We start from the raw sequence: 25,294 nt of genomic DNA on the forward strand, positions 1-25,294 counted from the left end.
TCACAAACACTTACCGTAAGTTTTTTTAAAGTAAAATACATTTATTTTGTTGAAAATTTTTTTTTTTTTTTGGTTTCATTTTGTTTTACGATAGATTTTTTTTTTTGGGGGGGGGGGGGGTAAGCAACAGTAATAAACAGTTCAAAATTTTTTTATTTTTTTATTTTATTTTTTTCAAAACGTTATTAAACACAAACAACGAGTTTTTATTTATTTATTTTTTTTCTTCAGTAATGTTTGAAGGGGGGGGGGCAACAATCAATGTTTATCTTTAGTTCCGACTGGAAGATTTTCTACTGACTGTAGAGGCAAAGTAGGGAGCGAAGGGTTTTCAGAGGATGTGGAAAGAAGCTCCTTCCCAACCGGGTAGCCTTCCGCGATTTGGTTTATTATGGAGACAAAAGGGTTGTGTCCAAATTTTTGTCTCCACATAAATTCGCTTAAGTATGTTTCCAACAGCTCCCGGTTGGTACCGCATTCTCGCTTGTTTCTCTGTTTGGCTTCTTTCCACATCCGCTCGACGTGATTTGTGGTCGCCTTCGTAATTGGATCCACGAAATGGAGACTATGATTAACAGTTAGATGTGAAAACCCTTCGCTCCCTACTCTGTTATAGGCTCTCCAACAGTCGGACACGACCGTTGTCCCCGGCAAGATATACTTTTTAATTATTGGAAGGAGGGTTTCAGCGTTTCTATTAGGTACCGTTACCAAGAAACCCTCCTTCTCAGCGGGGTCATAGCCGCCGAAAACCCAGATCGGTTCGACGAGTCTGCCGACGTTATGTTTGCGTCGGTTGAAGACAGACTCGTCTATCTCCACTGTGTGGCCTGGGCCTCCGATCTGCCTAGGATGCCTGCGTAAATAATCTAGGCAGACGTCCCGTAGGAAGTTCTTCCAGTCGGTTATAGTGTGAGATGATGATATCCCACATTCCCGGCGGACGTTATTCTCTGTTGCCATCTCAAAAGCCCACAGATATATCAATTTTATGATAACTTTTATAGTCAGCTTGGAGGCCATGAAAAAAGTCCCGTGTCGCAGCGAAATCCAGCTACGACAACGCGAATTCCTACACCTCCACGCAAAGCCGTCTTTTACTTGTTCCCTCTTTTTTAATTGGCAATGTGTCTGGCATTTTGGGCAGGCGACCGATGTAGGAAGTAAGCTTCTTTCCTGGCAAAACTCGACGACGGCTTCAGTGGAGTTTAAGGTTGTTTCCAGCAGTCCTAGGTTCATTTTTTGTTTTCCAATTAAATTGAGTAGCTGAAATGAATCAATAAATTAACTGAAATGAAACGCTAATTTCAATGAAAATTATCCGTCTGCTACGCGTTCGTTTGAAGCGCCCTGATTGGCTGATAGAGTATCGTACCGCTCGCCATGTTCCGGCGTTTTCCGACGGATGTCGATCAATGCTCGGCAAAGATCGTGAAATAGGTGGGTAAAATACTGCAGGAGTAGCTCTTTTCCTCCCCAACTCACTAATTATGATGCGTTGATTTCTTTCCCACAAAAGGACAAGTGATCCTATACAATGTATCGGATGTTGTGTTCTCTCTTGTGAATTTGCATTGCTTTATTTTTAATACTTGTAAATCGGTGCTTGCACCCTTGGCAATCGCCAAAATGACATGGCTAGAACCAAAACAAAAATATGAAGAAGAAAACCACAACACACAAGGGTCCAAATCAGCGATTGTTGTGGCAGACACGTATGGTTTTATACTTAAACATTGATAGTCTTGCCATTCGTTCGAAAAGAATAAATTGCTACACACATGTGAAGAAGCGTTCTTTTATTTTATTAAATGAGAAAAAAAAAAAATCTTGTTCACATTAAAGGTTGAAAACTTCAGCAATACATTTTTCGACGGATCAAGATTTATTGATTACTTCCTTTTCTCTGACAGATGACAGAACAGATACTACACTTGATCCTACATCACTTAGTGCATCTTATTGCGATATATTTGTAAACCAAATTTCAACTTGATAGCTGCTCGCCTAAGAAAATTATTGGTGTATATCCAAGTTATCTCTTTTTGATGAGTTTTTTTTTCAAAATGGCAATTGAGACAGTCGTTCCTTGGTTACTCATAAAATTTGAGTTTTCTTATGTCAAAATAAAACTACTTTATCAATTTACATAATTTTTGGAGTATGATATTTTCATTTCATGATGAGCACATACCTCATTCAGATTTTTCTTTATTTTTGTTTTTAATGTAGGGAGAATTTTGCTATTGTATTCATTTTCCTTTTTCCTTTTTTCAGCTTTATAAAAGTTTGTCTTATCTTTTATCGGACTATCCTGCCCTAATCCATGATTTGGCTGGATTCCTTTCCCCGGAACTTGCTTTACAGTGTGGATGTTACAACACTACTATGGATTTTCTGAAAGCACGCAACTTCCTACGAAAGATAGAGGTAATGCTTTTTTCTCTTCAGTTTTATGTGAAATGATGTGGATTAACAAAAAAAAGGTGCTTCTTTAAAGAAATACATAGATGAAATATGGCAGTTAAAAATACATAACAAGAAAACTTTTTCCTATACTTACGTATCAGGCAAAAATATTAGTGTACACCAAAAATTATGGAAAATTATCAAGTAAAATAATGAAATTTGGTATTGAAACAATAGCTCGAACTCATTATGAAGCAAATAAACAACAAAAAATATGAGGGGTGTGCAATAAGTAATGCCCCTAACCCACTTCCAGTTATCTGATCTAGCTGAAATTTTGCATGTGCAATGATTTATATCTCTACGGGTTATGTGGCAAATTACAGCTCTGAACTAATTGTGGTTTCTGTTTTACAGGTGTTTGAACTGAGTCAGGTGTGAAATGGAGCCTGATGAATGTTGAGCAGTGATCCGGATTTTGTATTTGAAAGGACACACACCACAGGAGACTTTTGATGAAATGAAAGAAACTTATGGTGATAATGCCCCATCATATGACCTTGTAAAACGCTGTCATCGTGAATTCAAACATGGCCGGAAGTCTGTGGAAACAGCTCCCAGACCTGGTCGTCTCCTTTCTGCCATTGATGAAGCATCTGTCTGTCAAGTTGAGGCTGCCATTTTGGAAGATCGGCACATTACTATTTGCCAAATAGCCCAAGATGTCAAGATTAGTACAGGGTCTGTGGAAACTATCATTCATGACCATTTGCATATGCATAAGGTGTCTGCCAGATGGATTCCCAGGTTGCTCACACCATTCCAGAAGCGAAAACACGTTGAGTGCTCGAAGATGAATTTGGAGATGTGCCAAGAAGATGAGTTAAAGTTTTTCAAAAGACTGATTACACAGGATGAAACCTGGGTCCATCACTATGATCCAGAGACCAAAGCCCAGTCAATGCAGTGAAAGCACTTGGACTCACCACCTCCAAAGAAGGCAAGGGTGCAGCCCTCTGCTGGCAAGATCATACTCACAGTCTTCTGGGAATAGGACGGAGTAGTGATGACAGATTTCCTGGCAAAGGGTACCACAATTACAGGAGCCTATTATGCTTCACTTTTGAGGAAATTAAGGGAAGCTATGAAAATTAAGAGGCGGGGCAAGATCAGCAAAGGTACCCTCCTCCTGCAGGACAACGCTCCGGTTCACAACTTGCATGTCGCCAGATCAGAAGCACGGGCGTGTGGTTATGAAATCCTTCCCCATCCTCCCTACTCTCCTGACCTTGCACCCTCTGACTTTCACCTCTTCCCAGCCATGAAGTTGTTTTTGTAAAGAAAGCGTTTCGCAGATGATGCAGCCTTGATTTCTGAAGTCACGTCATGGTTGGAGGACCAACCTGGGGTGTTCTACAAAAAACGGTCTCCAGAGCTGCATCAAACGATGGGAGGGGTGGTTCCTATGTAGAGAAAGACTAATAACTGTGCCAAGTTTCATTGCTCTACTGCTATGGGAAGTGGGTCAGGAGAATTACTTATTACACGCCCCTCGTATTGTTATTTAAAAGAAACAACTTACCTTGTAGACTTGTATATAACCATGTTTATCAGCTTTTTTTTCTACTTGTGGGGTATTGCATTTCAGCCTCCAGATAAATGTTGGGTCATCAGGAGAGAATATGCACCATTTTGGGGCCTACCTTTTGACAGCTTTTACATGTACCTGAATTGCATTTAAATTAACTGTTCAGTATAATCAAAATTAGAATCTCACAGTTTAGCACTTGCCATAATAACAGCTAAGCGTGTGACATATTTGTGTGAAAACAAAAAAACATGTTATAGTTAAAAAATAAATAAATAAAATAAATTTAAAAAATAAAAGTAAATAAACAAAAACATATATATTATAGTTAAAAAAATAAATAGATAAAATAAATTTAAAGAATAAAAGTAAATAAACAAAAAAATATAGTTAAAAAATAAATAAAATAAATTTAAAAATAAAGGTAAATAAACAAAAAAATATAGTTAAAAAATAAATAAAAATAAATTTAAAAATAAAAGTAGATAAACAAAAAAGTGTATGTTATAGTTAAAAAATAAATAAATAAAAAAAATAAAAGTAAATAAATAAAAAATATTATTTTCCTCACACAGATCACTCATCTTCTTCTATCATCTGTCTTCCTTGACTGGTGTTTTAGTCGATCCCTTTTTTTTACCATATAATACAATACAAATATAGTATAATAACATGATCGCAGTCTTCTACCCATTGAATTTTAATAAAAATAAAATTATTTTGCTATTCGTAGTCAATGAACTCCGAAAGATAAGACTATGCCGTCTTCATATTAGAAGAATGTTGTTTATCTTTTTAAAAGTTTAAAAGTAAAATAAAAAAAATAGACAAAAATCAAAGTAAAATAAAAAAATAGACAAAAATCTAAGTAAAATAAAAAATAGACGAAAATCAAAGTAAAATAAAAAAAGAATAATTTTTAAGTTACGTATAGGCGAGAAACACACACATAAAATGTTGAATGATCACAAAATATAATAATGATGCATGAGATAGAAATCATTTTTTAAACTACAAAGATTTATCTCCCTTACATTATTTGATTTAATCTCCATTCTACACTACAGATTAAAAGTGTGTGTGTGTGTGTGTGTGCGCGTGTGTGCCCTGTTACGCACAGCTTTGTGAGTAGAAAAGCAAAAAGAACTACTGGTCGAAACCATTTTTCTAACACATCTTAAATGGAAAAAGCTCTCGGTTTAAAAACGTATGTTTTTGTTAATCTTGTATATTCTGCTAAATTTAAGTATTTTGTTTAAATTTTTATTTTTTAGATTATCTTTGAGAAACATCCAAGTCAGTACCAAAAAGTCCTGCGAATATTTGCTGAATGGCAGCAGAGAAGTTTACATAAAGAAAAAGAACTTTATGATATGTTATTGCCAATGTTCAAAGGCCAGGATCAACTTTTGGCCGAATTTTCTGGCCTCTTTGGCTTTCATTCACCACCTGAAAGGTTAGACAAAAACATGAGAAAAGAGTTTTTTTTTCTTTTCAGTTTTTCTTTTTGGTATTTTTTTCTTTTCTTATTTACTTTTCTCTTTCTGTATTTACTTAACTTTTTGTTGGTTGTCGAGAATTCCACCGATATTAAAAAATGAAAATACAGAAAAATCTGTATGATGTACGTGACAGAATGAAAAGATCATAATTCATAACTCACATAAATTAATCAAATATTTTTTCTTTTTAGATAGAAAATCATTTTTTATCGATTTTTATGATCAATCGTACTCATTACATAGTTGATTTTGATTTATCAAGTTAGAATTATTTCCCCTTGTTTTTTTTCAAGCGAGCGGAGCAAAACACTCCGTCCTCACTTCCTCATACAATTTGATTTTCTTAATTTAAAAGATAAAGTTACTTGGTTGATTTATGTGATTTTTGGAGTATGACATTTTCATTTCATCATGGGCATGTACATGATACAAATTTTTCTTTATTTTTGTCTTTTTTAATATAGGGGTGGTTCTGGACAAGAACAGTTTATCATTTCTCTTTTCTACTCTGTCTTTTCTTTCATCTTTTTATCTCCCTTTTCTTTTACTCTCACTCTTTTTCTCTCTCTCATTATTCTATCTCACTTTTGTTCCACCTTCCTCACTCTTTTCATTCTTATCTTCTCTCTCTTTGTCATCTCTTCTTTTGCTGATTCATTTAAGAATATGTTAAAATGACAATCGTTGTGGTTAAGACAATTTATGGTGTGCAATAGTTTTATTGTCTTTTGTTTTTTTTTTCAATTCCCAAATTGTTAGTCAATAGAAAAAGGGCTGGATTAATGACTGTTAAATATGAAACAAAAACTTCTAGGAGGAGAAAGACAACATGGCGGCATTCGCCAGACATTTCGATAGCATCTGTAACTAATTTAATGTTTCTGCCATGAATAAATTGTGGTTAAAACTATAACGAGCTTGTCTGCTTGCTATTAGAATATCCAATGATTCTGACGTCCCATTTCTCTGAACATAACAAAATTAACCCTCTCTCATTCAACTGCAGAACAATGACAGGTGGTGGATGTGAACCGAATATGACGACAAAAGTGGAGGCTGCTTGCGTGAAAATTTTTTGTTTTTCCTCAGATAACATTGTAAACTGTCACCCTCTATGCTTGGTTGTAAGTTGTGTAGCAGCTGTGTCAAAAGCAGCTGTGTCAAAAGCAGCTGTGTCAAAAGCAGCTGTGTCAAAAGGCAGTGAATGCTGGGCTCTTGACCAGTGCTCTCTTGACCGCAACACAATAGATTCATGATGAGATTGATCTGCAATGTGAAATCTGACCAAACCCAACACATCTCAGCTGGCCAAAGGATTAGTTGGCCAAACCGTGGTGAGACAACAACCACTATGGAAGGCAGTATTTACTGAAGATACAGTTGAAGATTCAGCATTCCTATCACATTGTGGTTAACAACCTGACGGAGGCCAGAAGAATAGTTGGTTGAAATGTTGTGAAACAACTATAAAAGATGAAAATAATAGTCCACCAATAAATAAATAAAAAAAATTAGGATGAACGCATTTAAAAAGTTATTAGTAATTTTTTTCTTATGAAAATTATTTGGAGGTAATTAGCATTTATTCAACTAATTGCACGTTTGGTTGTTTTTCATAATATCTGAATTATTTTCCTCCTTCATATATTATCTTCTATAATATAAATCTCACCTGTCTGTTTAAATGTATGTATGTATGAATGTATGTATGTATGCCTAAAACTTTCAACAGAGGTGACGGATTTTCATGAGATCAGTATTGTTTTGAAGCTCAACCCTTCGCACGACAAATATTTAAAAATTGACTGAAAACATTAATTCCTTCACCCTTAACTGGGTACTTTTCTATAGGGAGAGGTCGCTTTTTTCGCTGAAAAAGTCATTCCCTTTTTTCGATTGACTAGTCTTAATTTAAAGAGTCGTCAGTTCCGGTTTGGTGATGGACACTATGGCAAAGACGTCAGATTTTTTTTTTTTTTTCACATTCTTTTCCTCCTTCACGGTACAGGTTCGAATCTGCCTGCCTGCCTGCCTACTAACAATTTTTTTTTTTCTTAACACATACCTTAAAACACTCGGCAACGCTGGGCACCTAGGCTAGTTTGTAAATAAAATGTTGGTTTTGTTTAAATAAGATTTTTATTGAATGTTAGTCACATTTAAGCAAGTTGTGCCAAATAATTTTGGAAAATAAAAATAAATACTTGTGCAGAATTTGAACCAGACGTAACTAATTGTCCACTTGTCTTTGCTCGGAACATGACATCGTGTGCTTGAGTTCGACTGTACTCTGATGTAAAATGCCAATCAATGCATGGCAAAGGAGCAGACGATCTTTGGGGGAAAATATTAGAAGAAAAAAATCAATAATTTAAGTAAACAACACACCCTCAAATGGCCGTTTCTAACTACTTTATACAAGATGAATATCTCCACCTTGGATCAGCAGTTGCAGATGCCGGAAGATGTCATTTCATATTGCCAAACGAAATGATTAATCACTGCAAAGAAAAATAGCGTGTCTTGTGGTGAGAGGTACATCAGCGTCAAAAGCGGATCCGTTAAGGATGGACGTGGCAAAAGGTGTACCAGGACGAAATGCTGGCAATGAATGTCAGAAAGAACTGGCACGTTTTTCCAGCATGTCAAACTGAAAATCTCAACAGTGTTTCAAATGTATCTACCAGTGGGCCTACAAGATGGCAAGTCAGAAGAATGTCATGAGAGAATGTGGGGTGGGGTATCCCAGCTGTTTTAATTTAAGTAAAGAAAGGTTAACCAGTCCGACTCCATAAGAAAAAAATTGTTCATGAAAAGAAAAAAACAATGACAAACAAAAAAAGTTTACTTTTCATTAGTTATAAAAATAAGGAAAAAGTTGAAAAGTAAAATAATACATGTAAAACACAGAAAAGTGCTTTTTTAAAAACTTTTGTTTAACTAAAGTTTTTAAAAAAGCACTTAAAGCACTCATCTTAAGTGTTATTGACATAGCACTTCAGCTGATAAAAAATATGAAAAACACAAAAAATTGGTTATCTTATTAAGTCTATTCAATTTTGTTTGATCCAAAAAATGGCTGGAAAAAAATATGTTTATTTTTTCACTTAATAAAAATTGTTACAAGAATACAACCGAAATTGTTATGGCAGATTGTTGTTTCTTTTTCATTATATTTTTTTTTTTTTTTTTTCTGGTGATTTTATTACATTTGTTTTCTTCAGTATTTTCCTTGAGTAGCATTGTTATGCTTTGATAATCGGCGATGCTCAGCGAAAGCCGGTGGTTGACGTCATGTTCCAAGCAAAGCCGAGTGGCCAGTTACATCAGGTTCAAATTCTGCACAGATACCTAAAACTGAAATTATACTTTTTTAGAGGTAGGGGGAACCATGTCAACAGCCTGAAAAAGTTTACAGTAAAGAACAAAACAAAAAAAAAAAATGAAAAAAAAACAAACAATATTTTAGATTTTACAATGGGAGATCATTTTTGCATATAAATTTAGTGTCATATGATAACTCACTTTTGAGCAATTAAGTAGTAATGTTCACTCACTTCTGTTTGTGATGACTTTTCTTAAAAATGGTATCTGGTTTGGATGTTGGTGATTATTACCACCTGCTGACCTGGAAAAGTTTAATCACTTTTGCATTAAATTTAAATGTGAAAGTGATCCCCCACTTCAAAGTTCAAATTTTCATGTTTCTGAATTTTTGAAATGAAGATTAATAATTTGTATTATTTGGACTACTGTTCTCATCATAACTGTTATTGACACAGCACTTCAGCTGATATAACCTCTGACCTTCTTAAGGTGTATCTTGTCAAACTCAGAAATCTGCATCATATTTAATTTTCAAGGACCCGTCTTGTAACAGATTAAGTACTAGGTAAAATTCAGTTGTATGTGATTCGTCTGAAGGTTGAATGTTCAATCCTCAGTGTGGGTGATACTCAGAATATAAATGTGAATTACTTCAGACTACTGCCCGGTTATGACTGATGGAATGAGAGCATGTTAATCCCTGTAGATTAAATATTCTATTTCCGTACAGATTTTCAAGTTCAACAGAAAGTTTCTCCCAAATTTGACAAGAGATTCCTGAACAAGGTTGAAGGTTACAGTGACGAAAATGTAGTTAAAATAACATTCAAGATATTCAAGTAATCCGAATAATCCAACCACTTTTCAGTTTGTTTACATCTAATCACCTGAAAATAGTAGAATTGAATTTTAGAATTACCACAAGATGTAGATCCGATTATAGGATACATTTTTTTGTAAAATGTTGTTCAGGCGTAAGTCATTCATGATGAACAAAATAATTTTTTTGTCAAATGTTATTCATGTTTTCAAAAGGAAAAATTGTTTTTTTGTCAAATATTCCATTCAAATAATTTTTCAAAAATCAGAATAAATTACTTTTGTTGTCAACTATTATTTATCTGTTTAAAAATTTCAGCCATGCCGAAGATTTTGAAGAGGTTGTACTTGATGGTACAGATCCTGAATTTACCAGCAAGCTGACTGGCTTTGAAGATGTTGAACTTTCAGATGAAGCCAACTCTTATGGACTTCCTGGTTGTCCATGCCATTGTCACGAAGATAAAGATAATGAGCAGACAGAAAATCAAGGGAAGAAAAAGAAGAAAATCCAGAAAAAACAAACTCATTGTACCCTTTGTGGACTTACCGTATGTATTAGTCATGTTTAGTCAATCTTCAAAATTGATTTAATCCCTGCTTCCTTTGTTCCAGCTTATTGGTCTAGTGATATCCATCACTTCACCGTTTTGTAATACAGCTTCTTATTCCAATAGCATCTTTACCAAGAATTGCAGACTTGTGGAACTCTCTTTCTGCTGTTTTCCTCTGACCTATATCCTTGGTCTTTTCAAGGCTAAGACCAATATGCATCTCCTGTCTTTGCAATAATCATCTTTAATTCTTGTTAGCTCCTTACATTAAGTGACTTCATGTCTTGTCTGGAGTGATTTCCATTCAAAAATCTCTATTAGCATAACGATTAATAGATTTCTTAAAGTAACATTTTGAATGTAACCAATATTAGCAAGTAAAATAAGGAAATACGATAACAAACCTTCAAAACTGGTAAAAGATGATATGGTGTTCTCTCTTTTCTTTTAAGACCATTTTTCTCTTGCTTAACGGGCAGATATTTTCATGTTGGTAAAGTTCACTCTCTAATCCTCTCATTTTTGCTTGTACCTACTATTTATAAAACAAAATTTATAACATTCCTTATGATGCATTATGGGAGGGATTATTGTAAAAATAGTGTGTTTCTTTGGTTTAAGTGCACGGAGAAACTGTGTATTTGATTTGTGACTTTTAAGCCTTAGTTAAAGACAGAAATTACTGTAATTTTGCCAATTTAAAGGGTTCAAAGGCACTATCGAATTACAAAGTTTTACAATATTATAAACAAGTCAAACATTTTTTGCTTATAGTTGACAAAAAAATTAAATACTTTGTGATGCTTTCAAATTTGAAAGGAATTTGTAATTGTTAATGTAGTTTGCTAGAATCATTGTCTGGTGTATTTATAAAGATCATTATGCAATAATTTTTTTTTACTTTTTCAATGTTGTTTTGATTTCTATAACTGATTTAGGGTATTTTTGCACTGTTGAATCAGGAAATGGTATCTGTTTCTCTTCACCAGATAAAGTTTTTGTGCTAAGTTTGTGCTTTAAAAAAAAAATTCAGATCTTGTGACAAAATCGGTTACATTGTTATCGCATTATCAGTTGATTTTTGTCAACACATCATCCTAAATATGTTTTTAAAAGCAAAACATGTTTTGCCAACAACATATATTGATTACCTGATAGAAACATCGATTATTGTAAACTGAAAACTAAGCATTGGTAAGTACATGTAAATTGCATGTTGCTTCACCATTGTTAAAACTTTATTGCTTAAACTTCCATGCTCAGCAGCAGGGAGGTCTCTTTTCAGATTCAAAGAGTAATCGGTCTTCATGACTGCGTCCAGCGACAAAGTTATCTGGTCTCCATGTCTTTCAGGTCCTGATGGAATCTCTCTTCCTCGTTATCACTCATTAAACCCAGGTTCTCAGGAAACCGGTCCATACGTGAAAATAGGTAGTGCATCTTGACGCTCATGTTTCAGCCCATGTTTAAGGAGTTAGCATGTTGCTAACAAGTTCTGCATAATTTCTGGCCTTATTATGGCCAAGAAAGTACTTCACTACCAGAACAAATCCCTTCCACGCTTCCAGTTCCACTTTGTTCATTGAGTTTTTGAACTCTGGATCACTGATGGGCTGGATCTGAAGACCATCCAAAATACCAGCTTTCAACTTCTCCATGGTCAATTCTGAAAAACTCTGGCTCAAGTAAGTGAAGCAGTCACTATCCGTGTCCAGAGCGTTGGTGAACTGATTGATTAAAATGAGCTTGATGTGCAATGGTGGGAAGAGTATTCTATGTCTGTCCATCAGAATGCCATGATGACGTTCCTTTCTTTGCAAGGTACCAATTTCTCCTGCACAGACCAAGCCGTCTTCGTGTAATGCTGAGCACCAATTTTTGGAAAATTTCGAGGTTTTATGACTTCAAACTGATCCCTTTTTGACATAATCACCCAGAACTATCGGACCTGAATACTTTTTGTCATTAAAATAATCATCTCCAATCAAAACAATTATTTGATATGCCATTTTACCCCCACCAATTTCTTCTAAAATGCTTCACACACGCGTATAACATTTGAGCAAATACATTAAAAAAAAGACATGAACTTAGCTCAAAAACTGGCCTTGATTGAACAAAACTAATGTGATTTTTTTTGCATTCAGTGCATCAGATTTATCGTAAATCAGCTGAAAAAACGCAGACAACAAATTTGTTGTTGACCATAGTTATTTATAGAAGGCATTGCGATGCAAACATATAACGGTATGCCTTTTTTTTATTGCAATAGTGTATCTAATAGCGCAGAACTAGTATAATTTATAATCTATGATTATATGATTTCTTATATATATATGTATATATATATATAATGCTCTATTAAAAAACAAAATTGTGTGAATAGATGAAAATTTTGAAATATTTCTTGCCAATAAATTTTCAGTCTGAGGTGAAATATAAAACACTTTTTTAGCCCATTAAAAATCAACAAAATATGAGGAAATTTAAAATGAATGCTTTATGCAAAATGGATGGTTGAAATACAAATCCCTATTTTTGAGTTGTAAGCCATGTTTAGTTTCAGAAGAGTTTCCGATGGGTAGTTACTCTATGCAAGTCCTGGAGATGACGAAGTGGACAGCTGTTCTGTACAGGTTTCAGACTTTATAATTTTGCAGCCAAAGAGCAAAAGATCTTCTCATGTTGACACGAAAAATTATGTGCTGGGATGCTAAAAAGATGAAATTTTTAAGGAGCAATTCTGGTTTCTGATTGGTTAATAGCAGAACGTGAACTGATTTGATTCATCAGTTCCTAGCAGCAGCATTTATAAATAAAATCTCCAAACTTTGAGGGAGCATACCCCCATTATGAGTCAAAAATATTGCAACACCTATCAATAATTGTTAATCCAGAAACGTGCATTGAATGGATACCATATTACTTAGTTTGCCGCAACTTAAAGGCCTGTACAAACTTTGAGCCAGGTCAGCTGAAAAGTTTTCAATGACAAAGCTTCTTTCTTAGAACTGCACGCCTGTGGAATTCTCTTTCGATTGCCTGCTTTTCAGTTGACTACAATCTGATTGTCTTCAAGTCCAACATAAACAAGTTCTTGATGAACCGTCCCCCTAAGTAATCCAATTTACAAAATTCCAACTACTTATGTTTACTACGCTATAATCACATTGACTAATTAACCCATTAACCCTTATCCTCGAGTGGCCTCCAGGCCTTGATAAATGGTGATGTCTGTGTAAAAAAAAAAAAAAAAAAATTGGAATGAACAGACTAAGAGAAACATGATATAGATGAATTGCATGTTTAAGAATTGCATTGATGAAAATAAAATAATTATGAGATTTAATTTCTTCTGTTTAAGGTGAAAGATGGCAAACTGTACTTCAAAATGCCTGGCAAGTGGAAGCCGGTCCGAGCCATGATTTCTAAATCGTTCTACGTTTGTAGTCCAGAAAAAGAATCTGAACCAGTGGAGCCGGATCTTTTGCTGGGGAATCTGAAATCCATCATTGAACAACCTCCATCAAACAGTGACAGTCATCTCACAGAGGAAAGCTCAACTCGTGATCAACCAAAATCCATACCATCACCATCTCCCCCTCCCCTTCCACCTCCTACTCCTGTTACCCCGTCTTCTTCTCAGGACAACGTTAAGACATTTATGGTAACTTTTAAACATTTTCTATCACTATCTTTCTTTTGTTTGTTTTTTGTTGTATTTGATGTTTTTATTCAGTCCTTTAAAAGTCTTGTTACTCTTGAAACGAAAAAAAAAAAAAAAAAAATAGAACAAAGATCATTAACCAAAGCATATCTTGGTAAAATACTTGACGTATCGGTGACCCGTTTGGTGGCAACCACTATCACTATTTGTTTTAGTTGGATTATATTCAATCTGGTGCTACTAGATCAGGCTGTCAGAAGATACTGGCTTCCTGACCTAAAATGCACCAAGCATTGATGTTATTGTTTTTTTCCTTTCCCTTTGAAAAACTCAATCATGTGTTCTGCAAAGTAAAAAACAATTTTCCTCTGCAAAACAATCAAACCAAATATAGTGAATAAATATTTGAATATATAAGAAATTTTAAGCTGATAAACTTTCTCCAAAAGTATAGAATTCGGCATTAAATAACCCAGAAAGGGTTGATATGCCGTTAAACAAAAACAACCAAATTCGAAAATACATAAACTGTGATATATCTGTTTGTTAAAAAAAATAACTAACTAAAAATAAGAAGTGTCTTTATTTTTATATTATACATATGAATAATATAGAAAGAAAATGTCCTATTATTTTGCTATCTAACTTGCATATGTGTTTACAGTGTGTACGAACACGCACGTAAATTAGCATTAAAAAATGTGTCTCTCTTTCTCTACATAGTCACAGAAGCATAAAGAAATGTTAGTGTTTTTTTTTCATACCTCAAACAAAGCAACATTGCCACTTGGAACCTAAGGGAATACTATTTAGGATTGTGTCTGTTGAGGCACTGTAGGGAATTGAGCAGCAGGATGTCTGTTCACATTACATTTAAACATCTGCGGGTCAATACAGTCGGGAAAGCAGAAAACAAGTGAATTCCAAAGTGTAGCAACTATTAGAGTAGAAGGCTTTCTGTCATCTGGAGACTTCAACAGTGAAAGGGTGGGATTTTGCTGCTTGTTGGGTTAGTCAGGAATATGTACGTCAAAGGGGTTGAATCAACATAGTAAGGTGGGGGAGCAAAATAAATAGCTAAGAGAGAGCTGTGTGACTTTTTCAGTTAATTAATTACAACTTAATTAGAACAATTAAAACACTTTATTTTCAAACACAACTCAATCTCAGAACTAAGGTATATTTTAACATTTTATGTTCTTAAGGTATATAGGAGTTAAGGTATAGTATCTATTCTAATGCTACACTTAGTCTGTTCTATTCTTGGTCAGTGAAGGAGAAATCTTTTTATCTTTTTTGACTGGACCAATTTTAATTTTTGTTCCAATCCAAAGTGCTGTCCCCCTTTATTTTTTTTTTGAGAGATAGATTTTTCCCCACATTTAAAACTGACCTTATGTCTAACTTTGCCTTTGGGGGTAGAGGTAAGGAAATAAGAACAGATGTTAATTACATTTTATGTTGGTTGGTTGTTTTTGTTTTATGGCATATCAACCCTTTTCAGGTTATTTAATGGCGAATCCAGTGAACAATTTTTTAATAGAACATATTTGTTTTTTTGTTTTTTTTTCAAGTCGGTTTCTATTTAACCCATAGTTGAGACCCTAACAGGTACTGGTTCTGGATATGACTTTAAACTATATCCAGTGGTGAGGCCCCAGCTTGTGGGCTTTGGGGAATGTGGAGCCACCCTTTAATTGCCATTGCTCCCAGGTCCACTCTGACCCGGAGTGGTAGTACCTGTTTAGGTCCCAACTATGGATTAAATAGAAACCGACTTGAAAACAACAAATATATTCTATTAGAAAATTTTTCTTCCGAATCTTTGGATTCAGCATTAAATAACCTGAAAAGGGATGGTATGCCATAAAACAAAAACAAAACAAACCTAACAGGTACTACCACTCCGGGTTAGAGTGGACCTGGGAGCAATGGTAATTAAAGGGAGGCTCCACACTTCCCAAAGCCCGCAAGCTAAGGCCTCACCATCGGATATAGTTTAAGGTCATATCCAGGACCTACATTTTATGGATTACATCGTCAAAGGACTCCATTAACCATGCTTCAGCAGAAAATTGGTATACGTGGAATTGTGGATATCTTAGCTCTCAGCATCTCACATTGTTTGGCATACATCTTGTATCTGCTCCTTAACCTGTCTGGATACCCCAGGTACTAGAGATTGTGGTAAACCAAAGAGCACAACCTTATTTAAGTGCATAAGAAACGATCTGACTGCATACAATATGATTAATGTCAATTCTTTGAAGTTGACATCATGGAGAGCAGGCATAAGACGTTACCTGGCTTTAACCACTCTGGAGTCGAGGACACCTACATTACCATAAATATCAAAATCAGATGAAGTAGTAGAAGATTGCCCCATCATTTTGGTGCAAAAATCTTGCTCAGTCAGAGATTTCGATGTGTTCTTTTCTATTAACTGTCTTATTTTTTTTTTTGTCCTTATTTTATTGTTTTTTGAAAGTGAATAAGCGAAATTAAAAATCCGAATTAAGACGGAAATGACTTGATGCCTGGTTTCATAAACACATCACATATTTTGAATTTTAATGAATATAGTTTGTTGGAAAATAAAAGAACAAAACATTTTTTCTTCCATTCACTAATAAGAGCCTTTGTCAAGATAGACCTGGAGAAAGTTTGAGGTTAAATTGGCTGAAACGTAAAAATAACACCCATGATATGAACAGTAGTCTAAGCTATCCAAATGATATATATTAATTCTCATCTCAAAAATTCAGAAACTGTGGGGTCCTGATTTCGAATCTCGCTAGATTCGGCCACTCTGATAAGTCATAGACGATGAAACATGTGTCAGTGGATAATTATATTTAAAATAAACAAAAACAACAATATATATACCACTCCCCATGTATTTTCCCTTTAACCAGTTTTGTACATGTTACAATAAACTATTTTTAAAACATCATTTAACTACAGAGCGTGGACACAAGATCAGGTGTGGTTTTGAGAAGTCAGTGCATTAAGGATAATTGCACTTAAGCCATTTTTTGTAAAAAATGCCTAAGCATGCTTGTAGGCATTTTCCAGTAGGAGTGCCTCAAGCAGTTAGCAATAAACTAACTAATCCTTTCTTAGGGAGAAAATAAAGTTTAGGAAGATCAATCTCCTACAATTTGAACTCTGTCGCAAAATTACCTTTGAGACTGCAGCCTGGTATTCAACCACTAGGTCAACTTGAATTAGCATGGGTAAGAAAAAAATTAATTTCTATATGATGTTGAGTTGGTGGACAAATACAGTAAGCTGATTGTAACGGTTTTTGGTGGCAGGAATCAAAATATTACGCCATGCTTTGATTGACAGCTGTTTCTAATTCAATTACAAGGAGGCTAAATAATATTTTTTTTTTTGTTTTTTGTTTGCAAGGAGGCTAAATAATATTTTTTTTATTTTGAATATTTTATTTTACTTAGATGCATGTATTTCATACTTATGCAATCATCAGTGTAGAAGATGATTACTGCAAGTTGAAGAATTTGAACTTCGCCACAAAGTAAAAAAAAAAAAATTTTTTTTTTTTTTTAAATTCCGTTTTCGGAAATAAGGGTTGTTGCCTGATGAGGTCTCTAGTTGGTAAATACTGGTAGGCCGAAACATGCTCATGACTGTGTAGCAACAAACTACTGCTTATGTAAAGACAAATGTAACTTGCTCTACTTCTGTATCGAGCACTCTCGTATGAATGTCGTTATATTTCACTGATTAACCTACCTTTGGAAAATAGCAACCTCAAATTATATATATATATATATATATATATATATATATATATAAACAAATGACAAGTCTATACTTCAAATTTCATGATGTTGACCATCTTACAATTTATTCCTTTAAATTACGTTGATATTTACAATTCTTGATAGCAATAGTTTTGTAATGCAAAATCATTCATTTAATTATTATATCAATCAATGAATCTATTCTGCCCTTAACTTGCCAGAAGAAATAACAATTATCAATCCATAAAAAGAAAATAAAATGTATTTGGGCATGATTACAAAATCTGAAAATTGAAAGAGAAATTGCAATTATCTTTTATTTTATCCTTTATTACGCCATTTTGAATTTTGTAATCATGCCCAAATGCATTTTATTTTATTTTAATGGATTGGTAGTTGCTATTTCTTCTGATGAGTTATGGACAAAATAGATTTATTAATTAATATAATAATTAAATTAATGATTTTGCACTACGAAAAAGTTGCTGTCAAGAATTGTAAATGTCAATGTAATTTAAAGGAATAAATTGTAAGATGGTCAACATCATGAAATTTAGAATATAGACTTTTGCCATTTGTTTGTTATATATGCTTTGTAATTACATCAAGTTTCATAAATTAAGGATTGGTACAAATACAAAGTGAAATATAATTGAAACAAGCTGCGCATGTGTAGTTCCCCTCTGCTGCTGCAGGTGAGATGACGCCACAAAAAATAATGAAGAAATGATGAATGTGAGAAGTGTGAAGGGCCAAAGTTGCCTTCACATTTTTGCCAAGTTTCAGAAAAATCTAATGAATGGGGCAAAAGTTACGGGGTAAAAAGTGTCAATTTTTGCAATTTTAGGGCATTTGTGACCCCTTTTGAGCTCCTGGAACGCTGAATCCCAGCGAAAATGGACAAACGATGCAGTTTCACACTTTAAGACATGTATATTTAAATTCAGCACCATGAAAAACTACTATATAGATGTACATATCAAGTTTTTTAGTAATATGAAAAAAGAGCTCCACAGAGGCATGTTTTTTAGCCCTAAAAGTCCCTGAGGGATGCGAACCAGAATTTTGCCTGGGTCACCCATACTGAATTTATATTAAGAACAATGGCCTCCACATTTTGGCCAAGTTTCAGGAAAATCTAATACATGGATCAAACGCTATGGGGCAAAAAGTGTCATTTTTGTCCATTTTGGGGCATTTTTTACCTCTTTTGAGCCCTTAGGGGCGCCGAATCCCAGTGTAAATGAATAATGGTGCAGTTTCAGGCCTTAACACATGTATATTTGAGTTGACCACCATGAAAAACCACTATATAGTCAGACATATCAAGTTTTTGTTGAGAAATATGAAAAAGAGCCACAAAAAGAGGCGTTTTTGGCACTGAAAGTCCCCAGGGATGTAAACCAGAATTTTGCCAGGGTCACCCATACTGGATTTATATTAAAAACAATGGGCTCCACATTTTGGCCAAATTTGAAAAAAATCTAATGGATAGATTAAAAAAGTTATGGGGCAAAATGTGTGATTTTTGGCCATTTTGGAGCATTTTTGATCTCTTTTGAGCCCGTGGGGGCCCAACGGGAATTTTTATAAAAACAAATTTTTTACTGTACACATCTATTTAATGAAATACAATTTGTAGCAAAATTGCAGGAAAAACTAATGGACGTTTATCTGGCAATAGTCCGGACTAACGGAAGCACGGAAGTCATTGAAAACATAGGCCCCTCTCCGATAAACCGGGGGACCAATATATATATATATATATATATATATATATGATTAGTTTTTTTGGAAAAAGAATTCCAGCAGAGTGCTCAATTAAAAGGAAAATCCAAATTTTAAGACGAATATTGGCTGAGGAGAGCTCGATAAGGATACCTTAAACGGGCCTTATTATCGGGCTTGAAACCGACGGTACCAATGACCTGTCTCAACTAACAACTTTCTGTACACAAAATATATATATATATATATATATATAAAATATTATATATATATATAAAATATAATTGAAATACTCAAGTGCAGTAAGAATACATGTATAATACTGTAAACATAAAGTCCAAATAAATATTAATACCAATATTTATAAGATGATACCAGGCAGATAAAGAAAGCTCAATATGTGAGCAATGATATAAATAGAAATTTTGAGATAAATCATATAGAATTACAACAAAATTTATTGTTTGGAAAGAAGTACAGATAATTATTAAAGTCTTTTTCTTAATCCATGGACTTTTCAATAAATAGCTCATCTCATTAGTGGAAATGTTGTTAGCAAAATAGATGTGGGTAATTATAAATATTGCTTATTAGCACATTAATTGAAAATTAAAATTGAGGTAATAGTGTGAAAAGAATGCCCAAAGTTGAAAAATAAATAAATAAATAAATAAAATAAATACGTATTGGTTTGAAGCCAAAACAACACATTATTACAAAATAAGCAGATATTTATTTTGTTTGAAATTTATATTGAAATTCATAAATATATTTCGAAGTAAAACTTCATCTTCAGTATGTCTTTCTTTCTTTTTCTTTTTTCCATGTTGTTGTTGGAGCATAGAATCAGTAGAAGTCCGTTTGTTGTTTTTGCGGTAGTCTTTTCAAATGTTGGAACGGTGCGTTGGTCACGCGGTATTCATGTTTGGGTTTGTGTTCCTTGAATAGAAGCACTGGTTGAGTTTGAATAAAATAAATACGTATTAGATATGTTTGAAGCCAAAACAACGCATTATTACAAAATAAACAGATATTTATTTTGTTTGAAATTTATATTGAAATTTATAAATATATTTTATTTTGTAATAATGCATTGTTTTGGCTTTAAACGTATCTAATATGTATTTATTTTTTTCAAACTCAACCAACGCTTCTATTTAAATATTTTCATACCAGGTTATAGAGTCAAAGGTAACTTTATGACTGGGTTCAAATCCTTGACCATTCTTTGAGTATGACAAAATCAAAAAAGTCTCCTGTTCTGCACACACCATTTTAATGCAAAGACTGAGACATATTTCTCGATGAATTAAATATTTATTTTCTTATTTTCAGATCAATAAACCATTTGAACAAAAGTCTCTCATTCCACTGAAAGAATTTTTGAACTCATCCATAAAAGGTTCAAATGCAATTAAAGATGTGAAATTCTGGCAGAACAGCACGGGCATCACTTTGCTTGAACCCGGTACAACGACTCATAGTCTTGTACCATCTCTAGTTACAAGAACACCGATAGAAATGAATCCTGCATTGTGTAAAAGTATCGTGATACCACCAGCTGGAACTGAAATCCAACATGGCCAGCACACCGGCAGTGTAGTTATACATCAAGTTACAGAGACGGCTAGTGAAATCAGATCGAGCACTCATACGAATATGATAACGCCTCATATTACAGTGAAAGAAATTCAGCCATGCACAGATAGCAATACAGAGTCATCTCAATCCACTGCTATGGTGACGGAAATCAGTTCGGGTAGCAGCAGTGATATTTTGGCCAAGGCCTGGGAACAGGCGGGCCAAACCCCGGCAGAAGGCACTGAACTCGATGATAATCTTATGCAGGAACTACTCCAGATACCAGTTAATGAAAATTTAGAGGAGGTCTCTGAGAGTAGTTCCAAAGTTCAAATAGCCGGCCAGGTAAAGTATTTTTCTTTTTTTTTATAAATTTGTCATTTGTTGATGAAAGTGTAAAAATGTATGAGGTGGTGGGAGGTTGTGTAATGAGAGCTGAGAGAATGTTTCTATGCTTGAGAATTGGAATGAGATGAATCAACAGTTATTGGTTATCTATTATATAAAAGCGAAAATGTGTGTGCGTGTGTGTGTGCAATTTTTTCTTTGCCCAGTGTGTGCAATTTTTTCTTTGCCCGGTAAAGGTTTTTTCGGGGGGGGGGGGGGTTCGGGGGAGTTACCACATCTTAGAACTTTTTATATACTCTCCAGATTATAGTATCTCCAATTTACAAAAGGAGGTCGTCTCTATCTTTTATTTGAGCGACTTTTACACGCTACTTTCGCACTATTTCTTACTCTTGCCTGTTTGTTTGGCTTTTCCGTATAAAAGTGAAACTAAAAATCGAAAGTGAAGTGTGTTCTCAGCATGTCCAGAAGCAATGAGCTTTGATCAATGCGGGGAAAACCCGTCATATTAGACAATTGCTATTCATTTGGACACTCCCCTTTTTGTGGGGAGCTAGTTTTCCCAAACATCTTGGGGAAACAAACAAATACACAGAGAGCGTAAAGCTTAACTGGCTCTGCATGACTTAATTTTTGTACGGCGTGATGCTTGACCTAGAAAACCAGACGTTCGCTTTTAAGCGTTTAATTTCAACCATCCTCACTTTGTTAAAAAAAAAAAAAAATGTTTTCTTTTTTTTTGATTTTATACAATGGAGTCACCTTGTATCAAGGTCTGGAGGCCACCCAAGTACAAGGGTTAATGAGTGTATGGTGGGACAATATCTTAGTACTTGTTAGTAGTGGAAATTTGGTAAATAAGGGGACAGCTCATCAAGAACTTGTTCATGTTGAACCCGAAGACAACCATATTGTAGTCAGTTGGAAAGCAAGCAAATGGAACAGAGTTCCACAGGCGTGCAATTCCAAGAAAGAAGCTTTGTTGGTCCCCCGACAAAAGGAGGATAAACCTGTAAATTGACCCTTGTCTGTTCGTCTGTCCGTACTTTTCTCGTAGTTATTGAGAAAAGTGCCTTTTAGCTAACAAAATGTTTTTTTTTATAATCAATTCATTCTCTGATGAAAAGAGCCTATCTTTGAAAATCCATGGTTTAGGGATTTTTCTTTATTATAATTCCTTGTTTGAATATCATAATTTATTGACTTTTCATTTTCAACATCAATTTTTCTTGTAATATATAACAAGAAAAATTGATAATGAAAAAAAAAAAATCAGTTATAAGAAATAAACATGTATCTTGATAATACATTATCTTAATGCTTCAGAAAACAAGAATTATAACTGTGGGAAGGGCAAATTTTTTTTTTTTTTTTTTAATTTATTTAAAAAAATCCAGAATCTTAATAAAATATCCGTCTTTAAAGCTAATTTTCTTTTGTCCATCCAGGTGGCAGCACCGCCGGCAGTTGGCCCCAGTATGCCAACAGACTTTCTTCTTCCTAGTACTTCAGAGGATCTGCCACCTTCCCAGTCTCCTGGAACCACAAACCTCAACACTGTTCCCCCCTCCGCATCAACAATCATGTTGCCCCCTCTAACACTCAACTCTAGCGGAGTGACCATGCTTCCATTGACACTAATTCCACAGGCTGCCGACGGCTCCCATGTACAAACTGTAAATATAAACAATCAACTGGCTGTCGGCAGGCAAATTGTGCATGGCTATCCCCACCACCAGAATGGCATTAACCTTAGAAATGTGATATCAAAGGGCAGGACGAGATTGTCACCAAAGGGCAGGAAGGAGGCGACCATCAACTCTATTTTGAATATGGCCATCGGTAAAAAGAATCAACAAATAGTGGCCGCACCAGTTGTTGTTAATAACAATACGTCTTCTCCAAAATCATTCACGGCTGTTAAGTTGCAGTGTGCCCCTGCGACAATCGAAAAGTGGACAAAGTAAGTTTTTTTTTTCTATTCTTTAACTTTTTTCACCGTTTCTTTTTTCTATTTTTAAACTTTCACCGTTTCTTTTTTCTATTTTTAAACTTTCACCGTTTCTTTTTTCTATTTTTAAACTTTCACCGTTTCTTTTTTCTATTTTTAAACTTTCACCGTTTCTTTTTTCTATTTTTAAACTTCTTTCACCGTTTCTTTTTTCTATTTTTTAACTTTTTTCACCGTTTCTTTTTTCTATTTCTCTGTTTTTTGTTTTTGCTTTCCATGTGTTTTTCTTTTCTATTTCTTCCAATCAAATCAAATTTGATTCAATTTATTTGTCAAAGAATGGAGCAATCGTGTTCCAGTTGCCATGTAGAGAAACACCGGTTATTAAATCACTAAAGTTAAGCAATGTTCAGCCTGGCCAGTACCGGATTGGTGAACACTTGGGAATACCAGGCGCTGTATGTAGGATCGTGTTAACACTTTCGGCAGCTTCTGCATTTTACTTGGGCTCCAGCTCACTCAACTCTGTACTGCCCCTGGATCAGATTGATTGAGACAAAAGAGTGAGGCTGGCTCTGCACAATCCAACTTCAAACAAACTTTCACAGGACTCTACGGACAAAACTTATCTTTAGTTTACCTTTGACAACTAAATATTTTCATTCACTAGCCAAATAGAAAAGTTACTAGCAAAACCCACATGACTTTTAGAATATGACATTTTAGTTCTGTGACGAGTATGTACATCATAAAGATTTTTTCGTGTGTTTTTTTTTAAATAAATGTAATTCTAAATATACAACAAATTTTATGTTGATACTTGAAGGTATAAACATTCTAATTACTTCAGATGTTTTTTGAAACAGCCTTCATTAAAAAAAAAAAGAAGAAGAGTATATTGTTCTATTAAACTTTTGTTTAAATAATTTAACTTTGTTTTATATATAAAAAAAGATGTTTTCACTCGGTAGTGAGCTTTGAAAGATTGCCAGTGAAAGAAATACAATCGGCAAAAGATAAGCGTTTCATTATTAGTAGTCGCCACTTTGAAAAATCACTCGCAAATGCAACTGTTTCACTCAAAATGTGGAGTCCTGTTTCAGCACATGTCATCCATCATCCCTAGGATAATCAGGTGAGCTTTGTTGTTCCGCCAGACAAATTGTTTTTTGGATAGGGAAAGGTGGTAGAAATTTATGCAGAACAGGATGCAGTGGCTCAACACCTGTCCAAATTCAGCTTAAATTGTTGGAGGATTTATTATTTCACTTGCAAGTATATTTCAAGCTCCATGGATACTGATTAAGAAAATGTTCCTCCTTCAGTTCATTCGGTCGTAAAATAGTTTCTTGTAGTATCTGCATAGATCTCTTTCCAGTGCAAGGTTGAATAATAGGTCCAGAGATATATCATAACGCCCATTGAGGAGATTGTTGGCCAAAATGAGATGACCATGTAATCATTGACGAGCAAGGAAGAAAAGGTTAAACTTTTTGAATTTGAATCGATTTTCCTACGACAGATCCGATAGTCTATATACACTATTTGAGTAACCAATCTTTGAATTCTTTCAAAATGCTGAATATCACGCGTTAGATATGGAGCAGAGACCTGACGACGATGTTCTACCGATGATGAGGGAGACATATTTCAAGATTGAGTTTGCAGAAAGAATGTCATATGAGAAATAGAATGACTGAAACACTCGTCTCTTTTAGATATGCGATTCTGTGTTGGAATATGAACGTGCTTATGTGATGATAATAGTGTCCTTATTTACTTGTTTTCCGACGTGAATCCCACACTTGTATTGTGTCGCATTTACTTTTTGTAAGCATTTTACAGGGTGTACAATATATTGGACTGAAGACTGAAGAGGTTATTGAATTTTAGCAACAATTGGAATAAGGATTCTAAACATAAGGTTTATAAGTATATATATCATGAACAAAGCTTCTTTCTTAGAACTGCATACCTGTGGAACTCTCTTCTGTTTGCCTGTTTTCCATCTGACTACAATTTGGTTTTCTTCAAGTCCAACATAAACAAA

The 25,294-nt window shown here is 34.4% G+C and overlaps 2 protein-coding genes across 3 annotated transcripts in view; one reads left to right on the forward strand and one right to left on the reverse strand.

Annotated features, from left to right (window-relative positions):
* The window catches only part of LOC145291972 (uncharacterized), a 38,574-nt gene that overhangs the window by 7,311 nt on the left and 5,969 nt on the right, over positions 1 to 25,294 (forward strand). For both annotated transcript variants that reach the window (XM_080137912.1, XM_080137913.1), the window contains exons 3-8: positions 2,278 to 2,430; positions 5,272 to 5,453; positions 9,965 to 10,196; positions 13,564 to 13,866; positions 20,700 to 21,290; positions 22,742 to 23,256. In XM_080137912.1, the coding sequence (XP_079994038.1) occupies positions 2,278 to 2,430; positions 5,272 to 5,453; positions 9,965 to 10,196; positions 13,564 to 13,866; positions 20,700 to 21,290; positions 22,742 to 23,256 (1,976 nt within the window). The remainder of the gene's footprint in view (positions 1 to 2,277; positions 2,431 to 5,271; positions 5,454 to 9,964; positions 10,197 to 13,563; positions 13,867 to 20,699; positions 21,291 to 22,741; positions 23,257 to 25,294) is intronic.
* On the reverse strand, positions 218 to 1,377 carry LOC145291973 (uncharacterized). Its single transcript, XM_080137915.1, has one exon. The coding sequence runs from the start codon at positions 1,237 to 1,239 to the stop codon at positions 259 to 261; it is 981 nt and encodes a 326-aa protein (XP_079994041.1). The 5' UTR covers positions 1,240 to 1,377; the 3' UTR covers positions 218 to 258.

The sequence above is a fragment of the Euprymna scolopes genome, chromosome 13 (assembly GCF_053919585.1).
Source record: "Euprymna scolopes isolate OS-2025 chromosome 13, ASM5391958v1, whole genome shotgun sequence".
Lineage (NCBI taxonomy): Eukaryota > Metazoa > Mollusca > Cephalopoda > Sepiida > Sepiolidae > Euprymna > Euprymna scolopes.